The following is a 22,448-nucleotide window of genomic DNA, read 5'->3' as shown; positions in this document are numbered from 1 at the left end:
CACGTCCACTGTAACAGAATACACAATGAACTACACCTCACAACAAAAGTTTAATTAGTTATTAATTGTTAATAGTGAATCTGTTTTTGTCTAGTACAAATCCTTTAGCTGTCACATTTATTATTTCTAATGCTTTAAATTGTGGAGCTGGTAGCTAATTGATTATTCAACATTGTTACATATATATATATTCTTGATACAGATGGAAATGAAAGACTACACTCCATACACACATTTTTGGACCCTCGGCATAGAGCAAAGGGTGACTCACTTCCCCCCCTACATTAGAAAATTATACATTTGGCATCCATAGCATCATGGAAATTTCCTTGACACATTTGTTTTTTGTGTAGTTTCAGTGAAGAATATAGCCATTGTAACATAAATATGATGTACTTCATGTTTGGAAAACGATTGTGGTTTAATCATTGTTCCTGCATGAGTGAAGCTTCATTCTTTTATTGGGCATGGCCTTCCTCAAAGATATCCAGAAGTTGCTGGTGGCTTTGGCAGGTTTGCCTGAAGTCCAATCCAAACTGGGTAGCACCTTTAAGGCCCTCTGGACCAGTGTGGGGAGCGGGGGGTCTGGCTGGATGAGGGATGGTGAGGTTCTACAGGTCCATATTAGCAGAAGTTTGAAGATTGAGTTTTGTAGCAAAGCCTGAAGATAATACACATTAAAACTGATTTATCCTTTAAGACAAACTTAACCACTTAACAGAAAGTTGTTCAACTGGATCCGTTGATAACATTGTTTTTTCCTGTGGCTTATGTTTTTAAAGAGCCACTAGTTTCAGTTTATGTCAGTAAATCTGTGAAATGAAACTAATGTGGTTATTTGAGAAATGCATTCAGGATTTATTTTACTGGGACACAGAACCCAGAACACAAAAGTTTCATGTCATAAACACGCACGTTTAATGTGGTAAAGACTGGTCAGAAAGTAGAAGAAAAAAGTACTATATGCAATTTATAGTTAACGACCAAAACATGTTCGTCCTCTAATATTGTTTGTATTGCCAAGTTAATGACAGGCAGGGTATCTGCAGATGTTGTAAAGTCTTAAAAAACATTAAATTTCCTCAAAAAAGGCATGAAAGGTATTAAAAGTCTTGCTATTTAAATTGATAAAGGTCTTGAATATCTTCTCATGGTTGCCGAAGGCAGTAATGTTAGATATAAAATGTTTGTTCTGCCAGGAAATATCATACAGATATAAACTGAAAGTGGGATTTTTGTGATATAGTAATAAATAATTCTAGGCCACATTAACATGTAAGTTATGTGGCCATACTTGGATATTGATATGAATGCTATTTTCAGGTCGGAAACTCATAATTCTGGTAATATTGCATGAACGCAGCATTAGTCTTCAACTATGTGAAAAGTAGGCCTACCATAACTCCTGATTCAAGGACAAAAACAGCATTGCTGTTGGAGAGGTAGTCAGCTGACAGGAGACAGATAACCATTCGGCTTTTCTGTATTGCAAGGACCACATCATCTGTATATGCTGCAATACAAAAAGGAAACCATCAGAACCATTTGGCATCAACACACAGACACACACATTTAATCCTCTGACCTCCTCCAGGAAGCACGTCCCTCTCCAGCAGACAGAGGCGAAACCCCCACTGGTCCTCTAACACTTGGGGCAGCAGCACTTCCACTGGCCTCTGGGTGGCAATACCCTCCTCACAGTTCAGCGGGTCCATGCATGATAAACATGCTGCCAATAAAAGTAATTGTTAATTTACTTTACCACATGAAAATTTAATGCAGATACAGATATACACTGAACATGTTGGCCCACCTTCCGCATCAGTGTCCGGTCCTGCTTGGGAGGAAAGGGTCAAAACTCCCTCCTCCTCTGCTGATGGAGGGCTCCACACGTATGACAGAAGCACATCAAACTCTTTCTCATCTGATTAGCGTAGGTGGATATGAGAGAGTTGTGTCACAAAACACAATCTGGGTTCATGAATGTATTCAGCTTTTGCAACTCTTTGAACAAGCGATAAGATCAGTCAGTGATTGTCACCTAGCGTTTTGTCACCACTACATAAAGTGCATTATCATAGTGTGTTGCCTACATTTTAAAAGTAAATGCACTGGATTAATAATATTTCAAGGTACTGTAGTAATGTTTCAGGTTGTTTATTAATGCAATGTTTTGTAGGGTTAAAGACAAAATTAAAGTTGAAAAACATTGAATCTTCTTTGTGGTAGAACTTTATGTACAAGTGAAGGAGGAGCTGCTGTTGCTGTCAGGATGCTAGAGTGTGTTGATGCACTGTTTGCCTTTGGGTTTGCACTCTATGTTGTGTGTGTGGGCATGTGTCTACATTCTGACCTCCATCATGTTTTCGATTTCGGAAGTGGGATCTGTAGATAAGCTGTATTTCCAGCCATTTCACATGCAAAGCGATTCCCAGCCCGGCTACCAGCAGCAAAGACACAATGGGATACCCAATCAGCGTCGGCCATTTAACTGAAACCCAGTTCAAAATACACTGATTAGATTGTATTATGTATTTAAAGCAGTAGTCATTGCGGTAACAAGCTGAAAACCCCATTAAATATTATCGTACAGCCAACAAGCAGCAACACTAGCATTCATTTTGACTCGTGTTTGTATCCACCCGATGAAGGTAAGTCCAATATACAGTATTCACTCTCCTTTTAGCTCCGTTTTGGTCTCCACCTCCACCACTTTCTTCACTAGCAAATTGCTAACTTTGCCTGTCTGCCGTTTGCTGATGGGTAGGTATTGTACATATGGTTTATCTGAGCTTCTTGCTAAAATCAGCTGCGACCGAAAATGACGGATGAGCGGTGAGAGTGAACTAGCTGCAGGCCAAAAACCCACAAAAAAATGACCAGAAAGACACTAAGAGTGATCCATTTCAAATCAAGCTTAGTCATTTGATCTGTTGAAAATAAAAATCTGGATTCGTACAGCTTTAAGTGTTGCGTGCACAAAACTAAACCTATTTTTTCAAATTCACCATAACTGTGTGATTGGCTATAGAAATAAGCTGCTTTATGGATGGTGTCACTGATGAGCTCACTGAATTGGTTAACATAATTCATGTCCTTATTGGATGAATCTTTGAATCTCAGACCGAGCAATAACTTAAAAATGTCTTTCTTTCTAGCCGTAGGACTATAAATAGAGATTCTGGCAGCCTTTAGGTTCTCAGCTTTGAGCACTGATTTTTGCATTCACTGTGGCACATCCAGCTGCCTTAGTCACTAGGTCAAAACAGCTTGCCTCCACCAGCAGCGGAGGCCTTCACCACAACTTCTACTTGTGCTCTTGTGGTGTAAAATAAGTAAAACAACCTGCCCTTTCATGTGGATACACTCAGCGTGTTCTACATTATGTATTATCATTTGATATTACACATATTTATATATATATATAACTGTAATGCAACAAATATGAAAAATACAGTATGAATGAAACAAAGACATGAAGGTGACAATAGAGTACCTTTCATTTTCTTCTTGAGCTTGATAGTGACACTGCTGTTTGCAACAGTATCCCTGGCGATGCAGGTATATGCGTTGTTCAAGTATTGTGGAGTCACCTCTTTTATGATGGCTCTTCGTGTGACCTTGAACTCTTGAAGACTCACTCTCTCCGATCTGAATCAGGGGAAGAATTTCAGCTCCCTTGCATCCTTATGAAAGCTTTTTATGAAAGTCAGGCTGAATAATTATGTTTACAACCTTTTTACTCAATTCTAACAAGCAAACACTGGCACAAAGCAAATGAAAGCAAACATTGACTGAGGAGCTGCAGTGACTTACTGTTGTCTCTCCATGTGTAATGGAGTCATATTCTCCGTTTTGCCACCATAATGCATGTACCACTGCACATCTAGTGAAATATTTATCGCAAATGAAAAATAAACCTCACATGTCAGAGTGTGAGACTGACCTGGTACGGGAACAAAAACATGGCCATTATAATCTCACCCTTAATGTCTTAATAAAAGTGATATCATAATTCTTATTTTCATACCAATTTATTAGATGCAAGAATGAGTCATTCAAACAAAGATCATGTCATTATCAGGGCTGTTTCAGATGTTAAGTTCAATTACAATTAAAACCAGTCGATATTGGAATGACATGTTATAGTAGTAGTTTACAAAACTATGGTTTTGAAAGTTTCACATAAGCAAATCAGTTCTGAGTTAATGCATATCAACTCTGATAGCTGTAGGATTATCTCATAGGACATTTTGATACGCTTACCCAGCTCCACTTCCTCCGTTGTGTTGCCATGAGGATGTATAATCCTGGGAGAGTAACTTGGTGTGTAATGAGCTGTTTGGGCAGGAGAAATAAAGTCACACAGTTCTGTATTACAATCTGGTTTACTGTGTGTTAAAAAAACACTGTTTACTGAATAAATCTGATCTGAGCTCCACTTATGTGTAATAGCCATTTATGCTATATAGAAGATTTAAAATGGCTAAATTTAAACAAGACAAACAATTTTATTGCTACTGTGTAAAGGGAAAACTGCTAGTAAAAAGCACCTTGTTTGTTTAAAGTGTTTGCAAACCACGTCATTGAACTTTTGTGTACATAGAAGTACATTTAAATTAAAAGTTTGTAATACACTACTTTAGAATTCACTTAATTTTGTGCATAACAGAGCAATAATAACACCAAATTCAACACCCCTGCTCCCCATTCACACCTGAGACCTTGTAAAACTAACGAGTCACATGACACCGGGGATGGAAAATGGCTAATTGGGCCCAATTTGGTCATTTTCACTTGTGTTCTCACTTTTGTTGCTAGCGGTTTAGACATTAATGGCTGTGTGATGTGTTATTTTGAGGGGACAGCAAATTTACACTGTTATACAAGCTGTACACTCACTACTTTACATTGTACTAATGAAGAACTGCTCTTGTGACACCCTTTGATGTGTTTTGTTATAGGGTAATCTATTAGTGCTCCATGAAAACAGGATATTCTAAGTTTTGAATAACAGTAGTCCTTACATTTTTAAACTATCTAACGTGAATGTATTATCCCCATTCAAAGTTAAAAAGAAGGTAGTAAAGAAAATTGCTTATAGAGTGAGATGATTACCACAATTCTACTACTCCTCTCTGAGGTAGGAAGTATATTTGTTTCAACTAATCATAAAATCAATTTAAAACCTTAAAATGTGCAATAAACAATTAAACAAAGTTATGTGCATCTGGCTTGGAAGTGTTTTATTATTATTATTGTATTGTAGTTGTATTTTATTTTATTTTACTGAGTGACATGGGTCCCCTCATCTCTTATATACCATGGCCAAGGAAAATACTAATTGCTGAGTGGTAATAGGTTTTCATTAAAATTCTATTCTAAAAACCTCAAACATTTTGTTATTCAGTTTAACCAGTGTAGCATAACAATAGCACTTAATGCATTTGCTACTTAAATTAACTGTTAACTCTCATTGGTGTTCACCCAGCCATGGATAAATTGACTTGTAACAAACTACATGACTAAAGTCTCATCCATGCTAGCTGTGCTGTGCTGCAGCAAACATCAGCATGCTTACACGTTCAATTTACCAGTTGGGACACTACCTGAGCCATGACTGATTAATGTTTCACAAGTCCAAGGGAACACAAGTACAGAAAAGAATTGAGCAGATTGAGACAGGCCTCATCTTGTTTGAGTATGTTAGCATCTTTATATTGCTAATTAGCTATTTCTAATTAGGGAACATGTCTATAAAAACTTCCACGACGATCCATCCAATAGTTGTAAATGTAAATGCTTCGTATTTGTATAGTGCTTTTCTAGTCTCACTTTTACACTACATCTGCATTCACCATTCACACACATTCATACACTGAGCCTAAGTGCTCAAACAGAAACTAACATTCACACACATTCATACACTGGTGGAATAGCCACATTGTGGAGGCATTTCACTCACAAACACAAATGTCAACGTCTTATTGGTGCTAGAGGAAAAGTCAGAAGATGACTTCAATAATTAAAATACATCATGTGACGACCATTAATAAAAATTATGTGACCCGCTGGTGGCGTTTGCCTGGCCATGGCATGAGTGCAGGTGGAGAAAACATCATAAACTATTGCATTTTCCATTGTTTTTGTATTTCAGGACACAGTGATGTGTATTATTGAGTACTTAACCTCTCCAAATAAATGCACACACACACACACACACACCACTTACGTATGGCTGTGACATTAACCGCCCTCCTGAAGATCCATTTGACTCCTTGCTCAATAATTTCTCTATCACAGAAATATACACCCGTATCATGTTCACTGACTTTGCAGAGGGTTAACAACCCACTCGTCTCACAGGAAGCCCTAGACTGCTCAGACACAGCTTTGTTTTCCTGTAAGAAAACACACTTGTCTGAGTTTTTGCTGTAATTTATACCATTGTGATTTACCATTTTTAAATGAACAGTCCTGTCCATGTGTGTACTTTACCTTGTACCAGGTGACATTTGTGTTGTCACTACAGCTGAGACCTGGGCAGGGAACCTCCCCACCTGCACCCACGACCAGTATTTCACTGCTCTCATCAGGCTGGAAACATCCCAGACTGTTTTTCTGCACCACCTGTAGATGGAAAAACACCTTGCTGCCACTAGACAGCAAAGACCTTAACACTTAATAAAGTTAAGTCATATACGGTCTACACACATCGAAATAATAATTTTTTTTTGCCATTTAGTACACCAATAATTTTTTTCTGTGTTTCTGTTTAGCCACATTAGAGAGAAACAGGAAAGGCAGGGAAGAGAGGGGAAGACATGCAGCAAAGGGGCTGGGCACTGTGGTAAAGACCTTACGATATGCTTTCTACCAGGTGAGGTACTGGGTGCCCTAACAAAAATGTTTTTTAAAGTTGCTACAAATGTTTTAATTACTATTTATGAATTATAATTTTTTTGTTTAAAAAAAGTATTTTGGGGTTGGTTGGGAGTATCTGTGGCAATAACGCGTTGAATGTATTTCTTTAAATTGTACATTGTTTCCCTATATGTTTACAATATAGCAATCTTCTTTTCTCCTGCCTTTGTTACTGCAATGCTAAATGTTGTGGTGTATTAGAGCCACCATAGTGAACTGTCAATAGTAATAATTTGAATCATTCTGACAGCAGCCAATCACGTCAAAGGAACAGGAGGCTGTGTTTTGGCATGACAGAAGAGTACAGAGACACAATCACATGTAAACACTGCTGTGGTCGACAAAAGGTCGACAGACGGCAACATGCTAAACATTCAGCTAACAAATTGCTCATTTCCCCTCTCCATACTGGTCTCCAATAAAAATCCACAAAATCCACAATCCCCTTTGTGCAAAAATGCATTCTGAAGCTTAGCTTAGGCTAACACGAGGCTCTAGCAGTCTGATTTACTTTTCTAAGGTAGTCATTTTTGTACAAATTGCAAAAAAATGTGTTCAGAATTTGGCTACAATATCAGATGGGTTAAGCACATTATATGCTCGCTGTCAAGTCTACTCTGCCTCCGGAGAATGGGCCACCGTCAGTATCCACAGTGGCTGTGAAAAGAATCCTGTCATCTTGGACCCTCACCAGTTTGCATTCAGAGACAACAGAGCCACAGAGGATGCCATCTCCACGGCCCTCCCCTCAGTCTTTAAACACTTTAAGAATAAGAACACCAGAGTGCTTTTCGTTGATTTCAGCTCAGCATTCAACAATATCTCCCCCATGAAACTGATAGCACTCTGGGCTTGATTACTACACTCTGGAACTGGATATTCTACTTTCTCACAAATAGACCCCAGACAGTTCAGATTGGCAGTCATACCTCCTCCACTCTAGTGCTCAGACCCCTTCTGTTCACGTTGTACACATGACTGCATCCCCAGACATGGAGAGAACTCTGTTGTGAAGTTTGCAGACGACACCACCACCATTGGCCGGATTTCAAACAATGATGAGACTTCAAATCAGGAGGAGATCAATCTTGCAGAGTGGTGCACAGAGTAACCAACCGCTTAATGTCAGCAAAACTAAGGAGCTGATCTTGATTTCAGGAAAAAGGATATAAAGACACGCCCCTGTCTACATCAGTGGAGCTGAGGTGGAGCTGGTGAACAGTTTTAGGTTCCTGGGAACCAACTTCACAGAGAACCTGACATGGTCATCACACATTTCCATGCTGGTGAAGAAAGCTCAGAAATTACTGAATTTCCAAAGGAAACTTAAGAAGGCAAAATCCCTGCGCCAAATTCTTTTCAACTTTTAAAGAGGAGCAATAGAAAGCATCCTGACTGGAAACATCACAAACTGGCATGGTAGGTGCATGGTCCAGGACAAGTGGGCTCTGCAGCTGGTGATTAAAACTGCTCAGAACATAATTGGTACACATCTTCTGAACATCAGTGATATCGGTGAGGTGCCAAAGGATATTAAAGGACAGTACACCGCCCAGTCACAACCTGTTCATGCTGCTGCCATCTGGGAAGAGACATAGGAGTATCCTCTGTACTCCGCCATATATAAATGACATGGAACTTTACAGTGACATTGCACATACTGTACATAGTTCCTGGGTGTATTGGTATATACATATATAAGTAACTTTATATATTGGTGAATTTAATTTTCTTTTATTCTTTTCAAATTTAGATATACAGTATGTATGTATCTATGTTTGTGTGTATGTAGCATGAATGGGGCGACAATTTGCAAACTGACATTAAATGGACTTTGAAAAGAATAGTTTGTTTAAGACAGACTTGAAAAAATGTGAAAATGTGAAACATTCAAACCCTTAATATGGATACCATTTTTCAATGTGGTTTTCGCTCTACTGCAGAAAAAAAACTTTGTACTGTGATTACGCAAGTTCTTGTGAAGACACATACTTTGCTTAAGTTAAAATTACTTTTATGTAAATGTAATCAGACGCTTTAAAAAAAGCAGAGATAATGATGGGGATCAGAAACATGATTATTTACCTTGTGAGGCAGGTGTACTTTCCAGAATGTTTTGCTTCAGCTAGGAACTTCCTTCCACAGTCAAAGGATGGGTGTTCATTTCCTTCTCCGGTCCCAGACCACACCACCTCCATGTGAAGGTTCACACATTTTATGCACGGCATCATAAAGATTTCCCCCTCCACAGCTCTGATGTGCTGGTGCATAGTATTCTGCTGAAGACCTAGAGGCATGTGGGCACATATCATATTTCAGTTTCATTTTAATCGTACGGTGTAAAAAGGTCTTGGAAACCATTACTAATCACCTCCTTTTAAACACATTAAGAAGCACAGTTTTTCCAGCTGTAATATTAAAATACAATTTGAGTTTCAATAAAATACCTGTTATTTTCTTTTGATGCTTTCCCACACAACATCCATCCAAGAAAATGGGAAAGAAAAAAAACACAATACATCCAGTCTGCATCCTGTGTCTCTAAATCTGAAAACAGTGTTTGTTGGTTTCAGTCATAATGCAGATGAATTTTTATTTGTCATGTTTAGAGTAACTCAGATGTGGAGTTCTTGGTATTTTCTCACCGTTAATGATGATTGTCTCTTGGGTGGTGACATGTGGTGCAACATTTCACAGGACACATAGATGTTGTAGGAGGTGGTATCGACCGGTTTCCTGTTTGGTTGTTTTTCAAGACGATTTCACTGGAACCTGCTGTAATATTTTCTTCCTGGTAGTTGTTAGCCACTTCCTATGTGAAATTTAGAAGAACATCTAGTGTAGTGTTGTAATATTTTACGGTGTTGTGAAAGGAAACACAAACTGTATCAAACCTGTCGTGATTTCAAGCATAAAATACAAAATACTGCACTAAACCAGTAGACTGCACTGGCAATAGAAGTCACAATATGGTACCTTAAAGAGCAAGAGACATTTAGGTTAGGCAGATTTGTAATTCATGCTTTTTCAACATAATTAAATTCAAATTTACAATACTAAAACACAAACACAGTTTTCTAAGAGTAAATTTAGATACTGAAAGCACTGTACATATACTCGCTGCTTTATGATGTGTTGACTAGGGCTAACCTGCATGTGGTGGTTAAGACCCCAATTTTCTGGGGCACACCTGTATTTTAACTGACCTAGTTTCTAATCCCATTGTTCATTCTGGCCTGTATCTCCCCTCCACCATCTCCTTCTTTGCTATATCTGCTGTTTTGTAATGTTTAATTAAGTATGAATGAGGGATGGAACATGCTTAACTTTAACTAAGATCTATTTACTACTAAGTTTGTGTGACTAATGATTTTGAAATTTGGGAGTCTCCCACCAGCTAATGAGAACGAGCTGAGCTGACCCAGAAGGGTCACCAGCGTGTTGTGTATTTGCTCACACTATAAAATGTATAAACCATACTGATTCCCTCTTCTCAGTCATGAGTTCATCAGTTCATCCACAGTTTAATTATCTTTTTTTGTTTTTCTGTCACGATTGTTAGATAAACTGCAAACAGGAGAGAGCCTGAACGCAAGACACTGGAGAGTTGACAAAGGAGGTTTTAATCCAAAAACACAAAGACTCAGGCTTACATGCAGTTTGGGTGAAAAACATCCAAACACCGGATCAGGCAGCATAGAGACAGGCAGCAACACTTCAAAATATATAGATAACAGTCTATATTTCCAATATAACATTAGCGGTCTAAAGTCCATTACAGTGTATGCTGTGTGACCATAAACAGTCACAAAAAAATAGTTTAGCTGGATATCATCAGGATATCATGTACAATGTGTTTTAAACTTGAGTAGCTAACCTTAGCCTAGCTCGTCATGTCTGAGTGCACAAATGCACTTCCAGTCATGGTGCATTCCATTTGACATGGGAAGTCGGGTATTTCCGAGTTCAAAGGCCAAAATTTCAAAGGGAACGCCCCCCACTTCGGAAGTCGGAGTGACTCGCCCTACTCCGACTTCGTGATCCAAGTGGTGCGTCCTATTTGGTGTCACATTCACTGTTCATTCATTTGGTGTGTTCCATTCAGTGTCTAAGATGGCTGTCGGGGTATCAACAGTTAGTGAAAGCTCAAGTTTATACTGTTTATTAGCACACAGCAGTACAATTTTTTGTACACAAAGTGCTGTCCACAAGCTGCATGTGGTCGTGTTGCTACAGTGTTTAGTTTGAGTAAATACCGCACAATGCGTTTTTTATTATCAACCGGCGTATCAATAGCTAACCTGGCTAGTTGTAAACAACGGCTGGCAGAGCGAGGTTTTCCGACTTGTAACTGGAATACCGTCAACTCGGGTGTGACGTCATTCCCAGCTCCGACCTCCGAGGTAAAGCTTCATGCCAAGACGGCTAACGTTAGCTAACTACTATACATTATACATGTCATTCTAAAAAAGGAGACAGCGATAGACTCCATGACCTTGCCAACAGTAAATTTAAATAATCATTAAATCCTGCCATACTACATTTAAAAAGCATTTCTATTGAAATGAGCGACGCTACAGCTCTGTCTCCAGAAAGTGGACGGAGCCGTCGGAGCAAGGGGATTGTAGGCGTGGCCATGCGTTCGATGCAAATCCATGATTGGTCAGTCAAACCACCAATAGAATCTCTTATTTAGACCTTTTTTGACTCGCAAAACTTTTCAACTTGCAAATCTCTCTCACTTGCAAAACGGTTGAACATGCAAAACTTTCTGACTTGCAAGGAAAACTTTTTAACTCGCAAGGAAAACTTTTTAACTTGCTATAAATAAGGACAAATTAGCAATTAAAACTTTGTGACACATAAAAGGCCTGTTAATTTTAATTAGAAACTTAATTTTTGATTGCAGTGCGATAAATATGCTCTCAAAACATTTTGCTCACAGAAACTAACAAGAAACATCAGATAAGAACAGAACTGACAAGAACTAAGGCAGTCACTGATATATCAAAAGGACAGATCAGACCAGAACAACCACAGAGAACAAGCAGAAGGCAGAACAACATAGACAAACTCCACAAGACACAAACAGACAGCACCAAATCAAAATGTAAACACAATGACTATATAACAGGCACCGAACTGATCAAATAACCAAAACTTACAGAGAACTAAACTAAGCAGAGCAGACAGGCAGAATGTGACATTTTCTATGCAAAACATAGCACAAAGTGCAGCCTTCTGACAAAGACAGTCTGCTTTGTTTATGTTAGGGAGACTGGGGACAATTCTGACAATTTTTTGGTTTTGTTGTCATTACTCAAAAACCTCCTGAACTGTTTGGATACAATTGTTATGTAGTTAACTTACCATCTGCCACCACGTGCACTGGCAATTGTAACAACACACGTAATACTTTCATAAAAATACCAAGGACCACAATAAACTCCCAAGAATATAAATGTAGTAAAACAATTTAATATCCATTGATATTACTGCCTGAAACGATTCCTTATTTTTTATGAAGCAGTACAAGGTCACGTGACAAATTTCACTGGACTTCGCCACAGCCCTCACTGAATTGCCTGTTGTTTTCTGTTGGCATGCTGTGAATAGAAAGTGTATAGGGCCTACTCTGTAAAATGATTCCCCACACTGAGAGGCAAAAAATGTAACCTCTGGAATATGCCACTAAGTATATTGATAACACAGAATGCATAGTATAGTAGGCTGCAGTTCATTCATATACACACATATTTAAACTGAACACAAAATCCTTTTCTGACATTATTAGAAAAAAAACAACCATCTAATATTTTCAGTACTGAGTTTCAATACTAGGCTACCATTACGAACAAAAAAATACACTGCTCAAAAAATAAAGGGAACACTTAAACAACGCAATGTCAATCACACTCCTGTGAAATCAAACTGTCCTCTTAGGAACCAACACTGATTGACAATCAATTTCACATGCTGTTGTGCAAATGGAATAGACAACAGGTGGAAATTATAGGCAATTAGCAAGACACCCCCAATAAAAGAGTGGTTCTACAGGTGGTGACCACAGACCATTTCTCTGTTCCTATGCTTTCTGGCTGATGTTTTGGTCATTTTTGAATGCTGGCGGTGCTTTCACTCTAGTGGTAGCATGAGACGGAGTCTACAACCCACACAAGTGGCTCAGGTGCAGCTCATCCAGGATGGCACATCAATGCAAGCTGTGGCAAGAAGGTTTGCTGTGTCTGTCAGCGTAGTGTCCAGAGCATGGAGGCGCTACCAGGAGACAGGCCAGTACATCAGGAGACGTTGAGGAGGCCGTAGGAGGGCAACAACCCAGCAGCAGGACCGCTACCTCTGCCTTTGTGCGTGGAGGAGCAGGAGGAGCACTGCCAGAGCCCTGCAAAATGACCTCCAGCAGGCCACAAATGTGCATGTGTCTGCTCAAACGGTCAGAAACAGACTCCATGAGGGTGGTATGAGGGCCCGACGTGCAGGATGTTTAGTGTTTCCACCCTCTTGTTGTTCCTCTCCTGTCCTTGAATATTCATCAAGGCTGAGAGGATCTCTGTTCCCCAAAACATAGAAACCTTGACCGTGTAAATGATTATGCATCCCTTTGCTCTGGGTCAGACGCCCGAAGCTGCCCTAGGCGGCAGGTCTCTGGACCAGCTGTATATGTGTTTTAGTACTTCTCTGTTTATTCTCTTTTATTAATAAATTCTTCAAAGACAACTGTTTGTTGCAACCCAATTATTTGCTTAATCCCTCACCAGCGATATACAATTTCCACGACAAATAGTGAATATGTTGTGTGTTAACAAATATGGTAATTTAAAATCTGCATTGTTTTTTTTTAACAAACAATAATTAAATAAACAAATAGGACATATGCTGATTAATGAACTTTAGATGTGTTGGTACGTGTACTTTTTAACAATATCCAGAGCCAGGCTAGCTGTTTACCCCAGCTTTCAGTCTTTATGCTGTTAGGTTATGTGAATAGCTTAATAAATAATGACTTATAACTAACTTTGCATGTCTACAATAAATATCCAATACTGGGCTGAAAATTACAGTTAGTCAAACCAAAACAGAGAGGTTAGAAGGCTAACAGGGTTTGTAGTTGTAGTCTGGACTAATTCTGAGAAGGTTTTAATTGATTGAAATATTGATTAATGCTAGTATAAAACACAATTTATTTCGATGTAGAGTTCATAAATATTTTGCCCTATCACAGTAGCACATCTCATAATACATTAAATAAAGGGAATTAATCATGAAGAGCAGCAGAACTGAGACAGCACAGTGCTCACATGTTCAAAAACAGAAGATATGGCATACAACATGCAGAGTGGTATAGCAAGAAATTTATAGAAAGAAAGTAGTAAAATCCAGTGACACCACTGAAACAGAAAACATTCATTCATGAGCCACTATGAAAAGCAACACTTCAACTGTGATGAGAATACTACACCAGTTGGAAACTTTTGGAAATGACAGTAGTAACAGTGTATGGGCTGATGTAGGAATCAGTTTTACATAATACATGTCTTTACAACTGACAGGGGAAGCTGCCTGTGTCAGATGACCCACTGGAGGAAAAAGGAAACATATCTACAGTGGTGGAAACTAACTAAGTACATTTTCTAAACATCACAGAAATCCACAGTGTTTTGTGAAGATCGCCCTGACTCAATCAATTTCTGTTTGCACATTTTAATATTAGATCCCCCTCTAGTAAGAGTTTTTATTTAAATAATTTTATCTCTTAAAGAGGGTCTTGTTGGCTTTCCTCTGTCGTTTTATTAGAATCGTCGCCTCAAATTTTTTCTCAACAAGATAAAAGAGGCGCAGGAGTCGCCAGTATCTCTCTAATAACTTCACTTGCTCAAAGTGTTGTTTTGAGACTTTTTAAGCTTTGAATACTTCGAATTGTGACTATTTATTGCCCTTCTAAGCACAACGGGGACTTTTTACTTGAGTTTTCTGATTTTATGTCTATCGTTCTTACCAGTCGTGATAGAACTATTTTACTTGGTGATTTCAACTTTCATGTAGCCTAAAGCAAATCCTTGATGACAATGCTAGGACTAGGTTTTTAGATATTATGAATACTTTTCTTCCATCAAGTAGTCCACAAATTATCTTAAGAACCATTAGAGAAACTAGCAAGAGACTGCTAGATTTTGAAAGCATCCAACCAAAAATATCCCACCCTCTCCCTTGTGTGCAGTAGAGGCTTAAAGTTTTTGCCTAAAATGTATCTTTTTATGTAATGTATTTGTGGATGCAGATATGATACAAGCTATTCCTTCAGACTTAGCTAAACATTTAACCATGAAGTAACACCCTAGATTGTCTGAGATAAAAGCCTTTGTTTCTGTGCATGCTGTGGGGCAGGTAGGTAATAACGTAGCTGCTTCCAGAAGGAGGAGGAGGGCGGCGTGGAACTTATGCCCTTCCAGGTAACACAGTCTCCAGCCTCACCAAGAAGTTGTAGAGCCTCTGGTAATGAACCTGATCTCGACATTTCTGTTGTCTCAGTTTTGATGAAAACCAATCGAGTCTGCCGCTCCACAAGGGCTGCATGGATGACACTCAGCAGGCCAGACCCTGGACCAGGATCTGGAGAGGCAGGAACCAGAACCACCGCCCGGCTCTGCTCTATGCAGTCTAACACTGCCTCTGCTACCGCTGCAACCAACCAGAGATCAGATTACACAAATTATACACATTATACTGAATTAAGATTTTTAGGTAGATTTTCTTCAAAGTATATCTTAAATACTGTAACTTTTATTTGTATATTTTAACTATAAATCAGCAGTAAATTGTATAGTGATATTTATGTCTATAAATTCTTTCATTATTAGAAGTACAATACCATACCTTTCCCCGGTAAGACATCGCGATCATAAAGACAGAGACTATAACCATATTTCTCTTCCAAAACACTCCTCAGCCAGTTTCTGTCATAAGCATTTAGTCCGGCGTTTGTGTCACTCTTGTAATACATCAAAAAGGCATCATAGCCTTTTCCATCTAAGCAAAGAACAACATACAACAAAGGCTTTTGTCACTGCTGTCACATCAAACAGGTCACATTGTCTGCATTTCAAAGAAAGCAAAAGTATGTACCTCTTAAACACGAGTTGTTAGTTAAAATGAAACAAATGAATTAAACAAAAATATGAATCCCACCTGAGGTGCTTCTATGGCAGCCAAGAGTGTCTCTTAGGAAAAGGACGATGTCAATTTTGAACTTTACATAGATAACTACTGACACAACCATCACCACCACCATGCCTACAACACCAACAGCCAGGGAAATGTGAGAAGGGCGAGCTGTAGGAAAATAATGGTGAGTAAAAATTTATTATATAACAATTTAAACACTCATCAATGTCAGTAGACTGAAAGACAATAGTCACTTTAATGTGTGAATGAAAACTGGCTCAATCAGCTGAAAGAAAAAACAAATATTTTCATAATTTTAAGGCATGATGACTGAACAGGTTTGAATTTTAAGGCAACATGTTTAACATTCATCACATCTATCCATCCATCTTACATACGTTTTGGGGACAAAGTGAAGATTAGGACTTGGTCAGAATTCAGTTTGCAGGTGTAATTTTTTGATATATCCTCATCTGACACTTTTTTGATGACTAGAGATGCTGTCATATGTATCTGTTCAGTATTATTTTCTCTGGAAAGAAAAGGAAATAATGGAGGAGGATTAAGACAAGTTATATTATACTGTGTGTTGAGTGCTTATGTGACCGTGTGTAACATTTCCACTTCCAAATTTCTGAGACATTTGTGTGACATGTTTACTGTGTGTTATTGTAGAAAACCGGGAAGCTGTTGTTTTTTTCCACAAATGAGTTTCCAATTAACCAGAATACATCATCCAACGCTGAACATGTGACAGCTTCACAATCAATCACCACTGTTGAACCTAAAAAAGAGTTTAAAAAATATATAAATGTAGTAATTTAGAGAGGTAATAAATGTTTCTAGATGTATCCAAGTGCGTGTATTCACAGTACAAGATTGCTCAAAAGCTCACCCAAATCTACTTGAACTACACTCTTGCGTGGTGAAGTGATCACTGCAGATTTCTTACATTCTTCTGTGGAGAACAAAGGACTTTACATCTTTTTTTGGACATATGAACTTCTCTGAAGATAAAATTATCCAAATTTTTTTTCTTACTGTGTAGTTTGACATCAAGCTCCACTGTAAACGTCATCTTATATATTTGACCATGATGCAGGTAAGACCTGGTACAGGTGTACACACCCTGGTCATTCTTCTCCACTTTCTGGAAGTAAATGGTTTCCGGCAATGACTCACCCTCCTACAAGATGGAAAATTAAGTAGAATTTTTTCAAGCATGAGGTGAATGAAAACCAGAAAGAAATCCTAAATCCCTCAAAACTATAGTAGCCTATGCTTTGGAAAAAAGTTTTTAAAAAATTTAGAGAGATTTGTAACCCAAATAGGTTAAAACATGCAGTCAGAAGTCCCCACCACAGGGATCCTCTGACCACACTTCTTATTATGCTTCTTATTGTATGACCAAATCTGATTCACACTCAAAAATCTGCTGTGTTTAAATACCTTGTGCCATGTAATGCCGTTGCTGGTAATGTCTGGTGTATTTTCAGCAGGGATATTTGTATCCGGGCAATTTAATGAGCAGGACTTCTGTGTGTAACATGTCTCAGAGTACATGTTCCCCTCTTCATACTTTCTCTGTGATGTGTATACTGTCAGGCTGAACCAGAACTGGCTGCTAGCATTCCTGTCATGTCATTAAAGAAGAAGTGAAAGTTTCACTTTACATTTGAATCTCAACCATGAGTGACTATGAATGTGAAAGTAAAGAAGACTTTAAGGGTCAGTTTCCAAAATACACATTTGGGACCATTTGGCAACACGAGAGGGTGTTTAGACACATTTAAGAAACTTAACAACAAGTATTTCCAGAATTTAAGACACGGTTACACATTCTCCAAATTCAGGCAAAAGGTGCAGCATTTGGAGAAACCATTGACAAGCGCAACAACTTTGTTGACCCATCATGATGTATGTGTTCTTACAATGCAGATGGAGGCATCCCGTGACATGGGATCGAGTAATTGCCGAACATTACTAGCTCGCTGTGCAATCAGAATCATTGTTGGACTGAGTGTACTTTACCCCAGAGAGCATGAGTAATTCCCCTCATGGTTTACAGATGCATTCAAAATCACAAGGCTCGTCTTATGAACCAGAATGCCCATCTGGCTCTGCTCAGCTGATGACATGTTGCTGGTCAGATCCATCTTCTTGGTGGTGTAACTGGTCCAAAACAGTTTGGTGTAACTATGATTATACCTTGTGTCAGGGCAGTGCAGTGCCACCATCTCACCTGTCTTCACATCTATCTCTCTGGGTTTACGGACACACACACCTGCGAACATGTGTTACAAATTTTAGTTCATTTTACTGTGTAAAACTATAACATGAACTGTCTTATGAAAAGCTAGAATCAAAGGTGAAAAATATCAGTATTGCACTGTATCACACAGAAATGTGGCTGGTTAAAACCAGTACCAGTGGAACGTCAGCATCTTGCCTAGTGTTTAAGTGAGACTTGCACATAAACAGATTATTGACAGAACAGATTATCAATATATTAATAGCCAATGTCCTTATGAGCAAAATGAGTTAGACACTTAGACAATATTGGGGCCCTAAGCAAAATTCTAGGGCCCTCCTACTTGACTCATGAGCTATGAGCAATGGCCAACAATTCGCAATTGCTGCACAGTCACACCCGCTGTCTCTCACTATCCTCCCTCTTTTGAATGTGGCATGTGAAAGCGCAAAAGTGGTAAAATGACTAGAAAGGCAAATTGGGACTGAAACGGTTTTAATCTGTAATCCTAATGTCTGTTAATGAACAATTTACTGCTGTCAATAACACTAGCAATTTTAAATGTGTACCTCAAACTGGGTCATTTGTGAAACAGCATGTGCTCCCCGGATTTCACAGTTTTGAAATGGGATTCTTAACCACAACCTAATTTCATGGTGCATAATCAGTCTTGTGATTTCAGTGTGATGTGTAAAATGAGTCAAGTTTGAGGAAGTTAGTCCTGGTCAGGGCATTAACAGGAATAGAAGGAGATGTGCTAATGCATTTAAAATTTGAGTATATGTTATATTTGCCTGATTTGCCTAATTTTATATCTGCCTGTCACAATGTAGCAGAAACAATGGTCGGTGCTGTTGTTATAATTTGGGGCAGCGAGTATTGAAATAAGACAGGTTCACTTTCAGTGATTTTGCCCTGTGTCAAGTAGATTTGCTCAAGTACTCTATTTAATGACATTACTGAGGAACTTGTACGTTATTTGAGTATTACATGTTATGCTACTTCAAAATTCTACTCCACTACTAATCAGAGGCAAGTGTACTTTTTACTCCACTACATTTATTTATTTTTTTAAGCAAGATTTAAAGCAGCATATTTTACGATTTATGTAGCCTACTTCTTTGAATGCAGATTTCTTGACTTGTAAGAGTTTCCCTTAATTTAAGTAAAATATCTTCCACCACTTGAAACACACAATGTTGTGTTATAGACTATGCAAAAATATTAAATAATAATAGTTGAGTACATATTTCATTGTATTATTTGTTTTGGGATGTCTGGGTTTGTATTTTAGTTTTGATTTCCTTCTTTTTCTCCTTCCCCTATTTGTCTTGCTTTGTGCATGGAGAAGTGCATTATGTGTGTCTTTTTGTGACATAGGCTAATCAAATAAAATATAAAGTTGAATTCTCACCATTAACACCAAGAGCGTTATCTTACCTGTCAATGACGTAAGGATTAAAAAGAGAGGAACCAGGAGTAATTTCACCATCATGATAACCTGCAGCACCGCAATGTCAATCAGGAGCTATCGCCGTCAAAAACGTGCTCTTGCCAAATAGACCTCAAATGAGCTACAGTGGAATTTCCCCAATCTTGCCAAATCAGTTTGAGTTATGAAAGTGAAACTTAGGGGTGTCTTGTTGTCACTGATCAACACCCCCTCTAAGAAAATATTTCTGGAATGATGATATTGGCGTCCTTGAATGGTTTTCGAATATCTTTCGTGATATTAATGTTTTATCTGCACGATGAATGACGAAAAAACGACACTTAAACTCATACAAACTCTTTTGTTGTAGTTTCTAGTTTGTTGTTATCCGCAGTGACAGAAGCATGAAAGACGCACTACTCCGTTCTGGTCTGGAAGGGAAATGCAGTTAACCAGCGGAACAATATGATAGTGACTAATTTATTTCTTTTGACAGAGGGTCCACCTTGGAGAACTAGAGACATTCACCTTCTCTCAGCAGAAGTTGGACAGACTGAACAAGTTCACAACGATTCATCTCCCCTTTGGCTAAGAATCAGTCCAGTCTCCATGCTTAAAGCAGACCAGGCCAGTGTGCTGCACCTGAGCCCAACAAGTCTTAACAAGAATGGATCCAAGATTAAGAAAGCGGGGTACATGAATAAAAGCAGAGATGGCCTGATAAAATAGAAATGAGGTTTGGGTTTAAATGTTATGGCAGAGTGGAAACAAGAAAGAAACAAGGCTATAGACTCACCAAATAATGTATTTCATCTCTTATGAATCATCTACAGGTCTATCTACTATGCCCCAACATACTTTTTTTTTAAGCTCTTAGTTTGAACTGGCAACAACTGGTAGACATATCAGGTTAAAAGATAACCAGTGAAGTATTGCCCAGACAGGTACTCACAAGAGTCAGATAGATTACCGTTAGCCCCTTTTATGGGTCCATCTCCAATAACCTGTGATCGCACACTTACCATGGAATTGAAAGTATCATTTGTGGGAACATCATGGTTTATTTTAGGAGACTTGACTAAGCTTCTCCGGAGCTACAGCAGAAATGATTCAACTGCTTTCACATAGTAAGTGGATTCCCCACAAAAGCATGACCTTTATGTGTTTATCTTTCATAATAAGGTAGCTCCACCGGTACATATTTCCACTCAATACCTGCAGTAGCCTATGTATAGTGATTTATTGTGCAGACAAGCATCACATGTGCCGTGTTTTTCTTTTATAGGTTAGTCATTTATAACATGGAAGCATTACTATGTAGCCAAGCACATCAGCCATAACCACACAAAAACACCAGCCGACAGACACCAGCAGCAGCATTAAAGCAGCTAGAATCAGTGTATTTATGATAATAATGTATTAAATGAATGTCAAAAATAGTGGGACAATGTGAAAGAGATTGCTTGTAGTGATGAAAAATTATGAATAATCACCTGAATCTGCAGCTCCCCTAGAATTTACAGAGCTTTAAAGCAAGTGTCAGCTCATTGTTTAGCTGGCAACTTTACTGTTTAGGTTTAGGCTACTCGCCCAATTCAGTGTCTTTTTGGCTGCAGTAGGCAGCTGTTTACATTGAAAAAGCTCTAGAACCCAACTGCACACTACTGGCAGGCCGCTGATGAAGAAAATAGAGCATAGCAGCTAAAAAGCCAGCGAGTTCCCTCAGGAGTTGGTAGAGATCTACAAGAGAGTTAATAGTTGGCCAGAAACATGACATACCGTTGATGGAGTCCATTAATCGTTCAGTCAAGTGGTTGGTGGTTCGATCCCTTTCTGTCCACATGTTGAAGTGAAGACACAACTTGTAAAGCGCTCTCCTTTAAGGTGCAAAAACACTGTAAATGCAGTCTGTTTAACATTTACCATGTGTAAATAAGCTGGTTGCTAACAACTTTGCTATATGAACGTTGTCTTCACTGGCAAGTGGACAAATCAGTTACAATCCTTAAGATTTTTGTGAACTCAAACCCTGTTTTTGATATTATTTATGGTCAGTGTTTATCAGCGATATAGTCTTTATTGTTAGTGGCAGAGTCCACCATTTCCTTGCTTGTTTCAAATTTTCTTCACATGCAAAAGGTAATCCAGCATTATGTAACTGATATGAACCTCAGTATTTACTACTGCTGCTACCTCATATCAAGTAGTGTAGCTAACTGGTTAAACCAAGAGTGTCTTGTATTGTGAATAAGTCACAGGAAATGCAATTTATTTGTCACTGAGGTCAGCGCTAAGTGGAGTTGTTCATCTGCAAAACAAGACAATTTTCATTTTGTGCATGTTTTCATCAACAGATAAATCTTTACTTTTTGCATGGGATTAATGAAACAAGAAGGAGCATCCACAGAGCTGTTGGATGAAGAGCGACAGGCTGTACACATCCAACTCCTCAACAAGGTCACAAATTCTTTTTAGCATGTTCTGCTGTTGTGTGCAAATGTTATGCACAGATTTACATCATACTCGTCTGACAGTTGCTGTTCAAGGACTGCTTCCTCCAGAATTCTGGGATTTGTCTGGGAAGTGTCCCTAAATCAACCAGGACTGAAATCTTAAAGATCACAACTTTAAACAGCAAGTTTTTGTGAAATGTGCTGATGT

General features: G+C 38.6%; 2 protein-coding genes across 5 annotated transcripts; both read right to left on the bottom strand.

Moving 5' to 3' along the window:
• Positions 1-31: 31 nt before the first annotated feature.
• Positions 32-9,718, bottom strand: LOC119890845 (interleukin-18 receptor accessory protein-like). 4 transcript variants are annotated; one of them, XM_038702282.1, is made up of 13 exons: positions 9,570-9,718; positions 9,372-9,471; positions 9,010-9,211; positions 6,499-6,658; positions 6,233-6,401; positions 4,267-4,338; positions 3,817-3,946; positions 3,497-3,651; positions 2,354-2,491; positions 1,814-1,924; positions 1,586-1,729; positions 1,398-1,513; positions 32-661 (listed from the first exon to the last, which is right to left on the bottom strand). In XM_038702282.1, the coding sequence occupies exons 2-13, from the start codon at positions 9,454-9,456 to the stop codon at positions 422-424; spliced, it is 1,722 nt and encodes a 573-aa protein (XP_038558210.1). In that variant the 5' UTR covers positions 9,457-9,471; positions 9,570-9,718; the 3' UTR covers positions 32-421. The 4 variants fall into 4 exon arrangements, with proteins under 4 accessions (XP_038558210.1, XP_038558209.1, XP_038558211.1 ...); XM_038702281.1 differs by lacking the exon at positions 9,570-9,718 and having other exon boundaries at positions 9,372-9,561; XM_038702283.1 differs by lacking the exon at positions 9,570-9,718 and having other exon boundaries at positions 2,354-2,440; positions 9,372-9,561.
• Positions 9,719-14,099: 4,381 nt separating this feature from the next.
• Positions 14,100-19,950, bottom strand: LOC119890844 (interleukin-18 receptor 1-like). Its single transcript, XM_038702280.1, has 10 exons — positions 19,796-19,950; positions 18,136-18,388; positions 17,554-17,737; positions 17,146-17,290; positions 17,000-17,062; positions 16,765-16,888; positions 16,503-16,636; positions 16,129-16,272; positions 15,817-15,969; positions 14,100-15,621 (listed from the first exon to the last, which is right to left on the bottom strand). The coding sequence occupies exons 1-10, from the start codon at positions 19,848-19,850 to the stop codon at positions 15,278-15,280; spliced, it is 1,599 nt and encodes a 532-aa protein (XP_038558208.1). The 5' UTR covers positions 19,851-19,950; the 3' UTR covers positions 14,100-15,277.
• Positions 19,951-22,448: the final 2,498 nt, after the last annotated feature.

The sequence above is a fragment of the Micropterus salmoides genome, unplaced genomic scaffold, assembly GCF_014851395.1.
Source record: "Micropterus salmoides isolate LMB-PRFRI ecotype aquatic unplaced genomic scaffold, ASM1485139v1 Ms_hic_scaffold_6, whole genome shotgun sequence".
Taxonomy (NCBI): domain Eukaryota; kingdom Metazoa; phylum Chordata; class Actinopteri; order Centrarchiformes; family Centrarchidae; genus Micropterus; species Micropterus salmoides.
The sequence above is the reverse complement of the archived record's forward strand: the minus strand, read 5'-3'. Positions and strand labels throughout refer to the sequence as shown.

Bases quoted from the DNA above. Each gene is read 5' to 3' on its own strand.
- LOC119890844 (XM_038702280.1), bottom strand. From the start codon at position 19,850: ATGATGGTGAAATTACTCCTGGTTCCTCTCTTTTTAATCCTTACGTCA. The intron at 18,389-19,795 runs GTAAGATAACGC...ACATGTTCGCAG, and splicing joins AATCCTTACGTCATTGACAG to GTGTGTGTGTCCGTAAACCC. The intron at 17,063-17,145 runs GTAAGAAAAAAA...TGTTCTCCACAG, and splicing joins GCTTGATGTCAAACTACACA to AAGAATGTAAGAAATCTGCA.
- LOC119890845 (XM_038702282.1), bottom strand. From the start codon at position 9,456: ATGCAGACTGGATGTATTGTGTTTTTTTTCTTTCCCATTTTCTTGGAT. The intron at 1,925-2,353 runs GTCAGAATGTAG...TACGCTAATCAG, and splicing joins AAATCGAAAACATGATGGAG to ATGAGAAAGAGTTTGATGTG. The intron at 1,730-1,813 runs GTGGGCCAACAT...TTTTATTGGCAG, and splicing joins ACCGGACACTGATGCGGAAG to CATGTTTATCATGCATGGAC.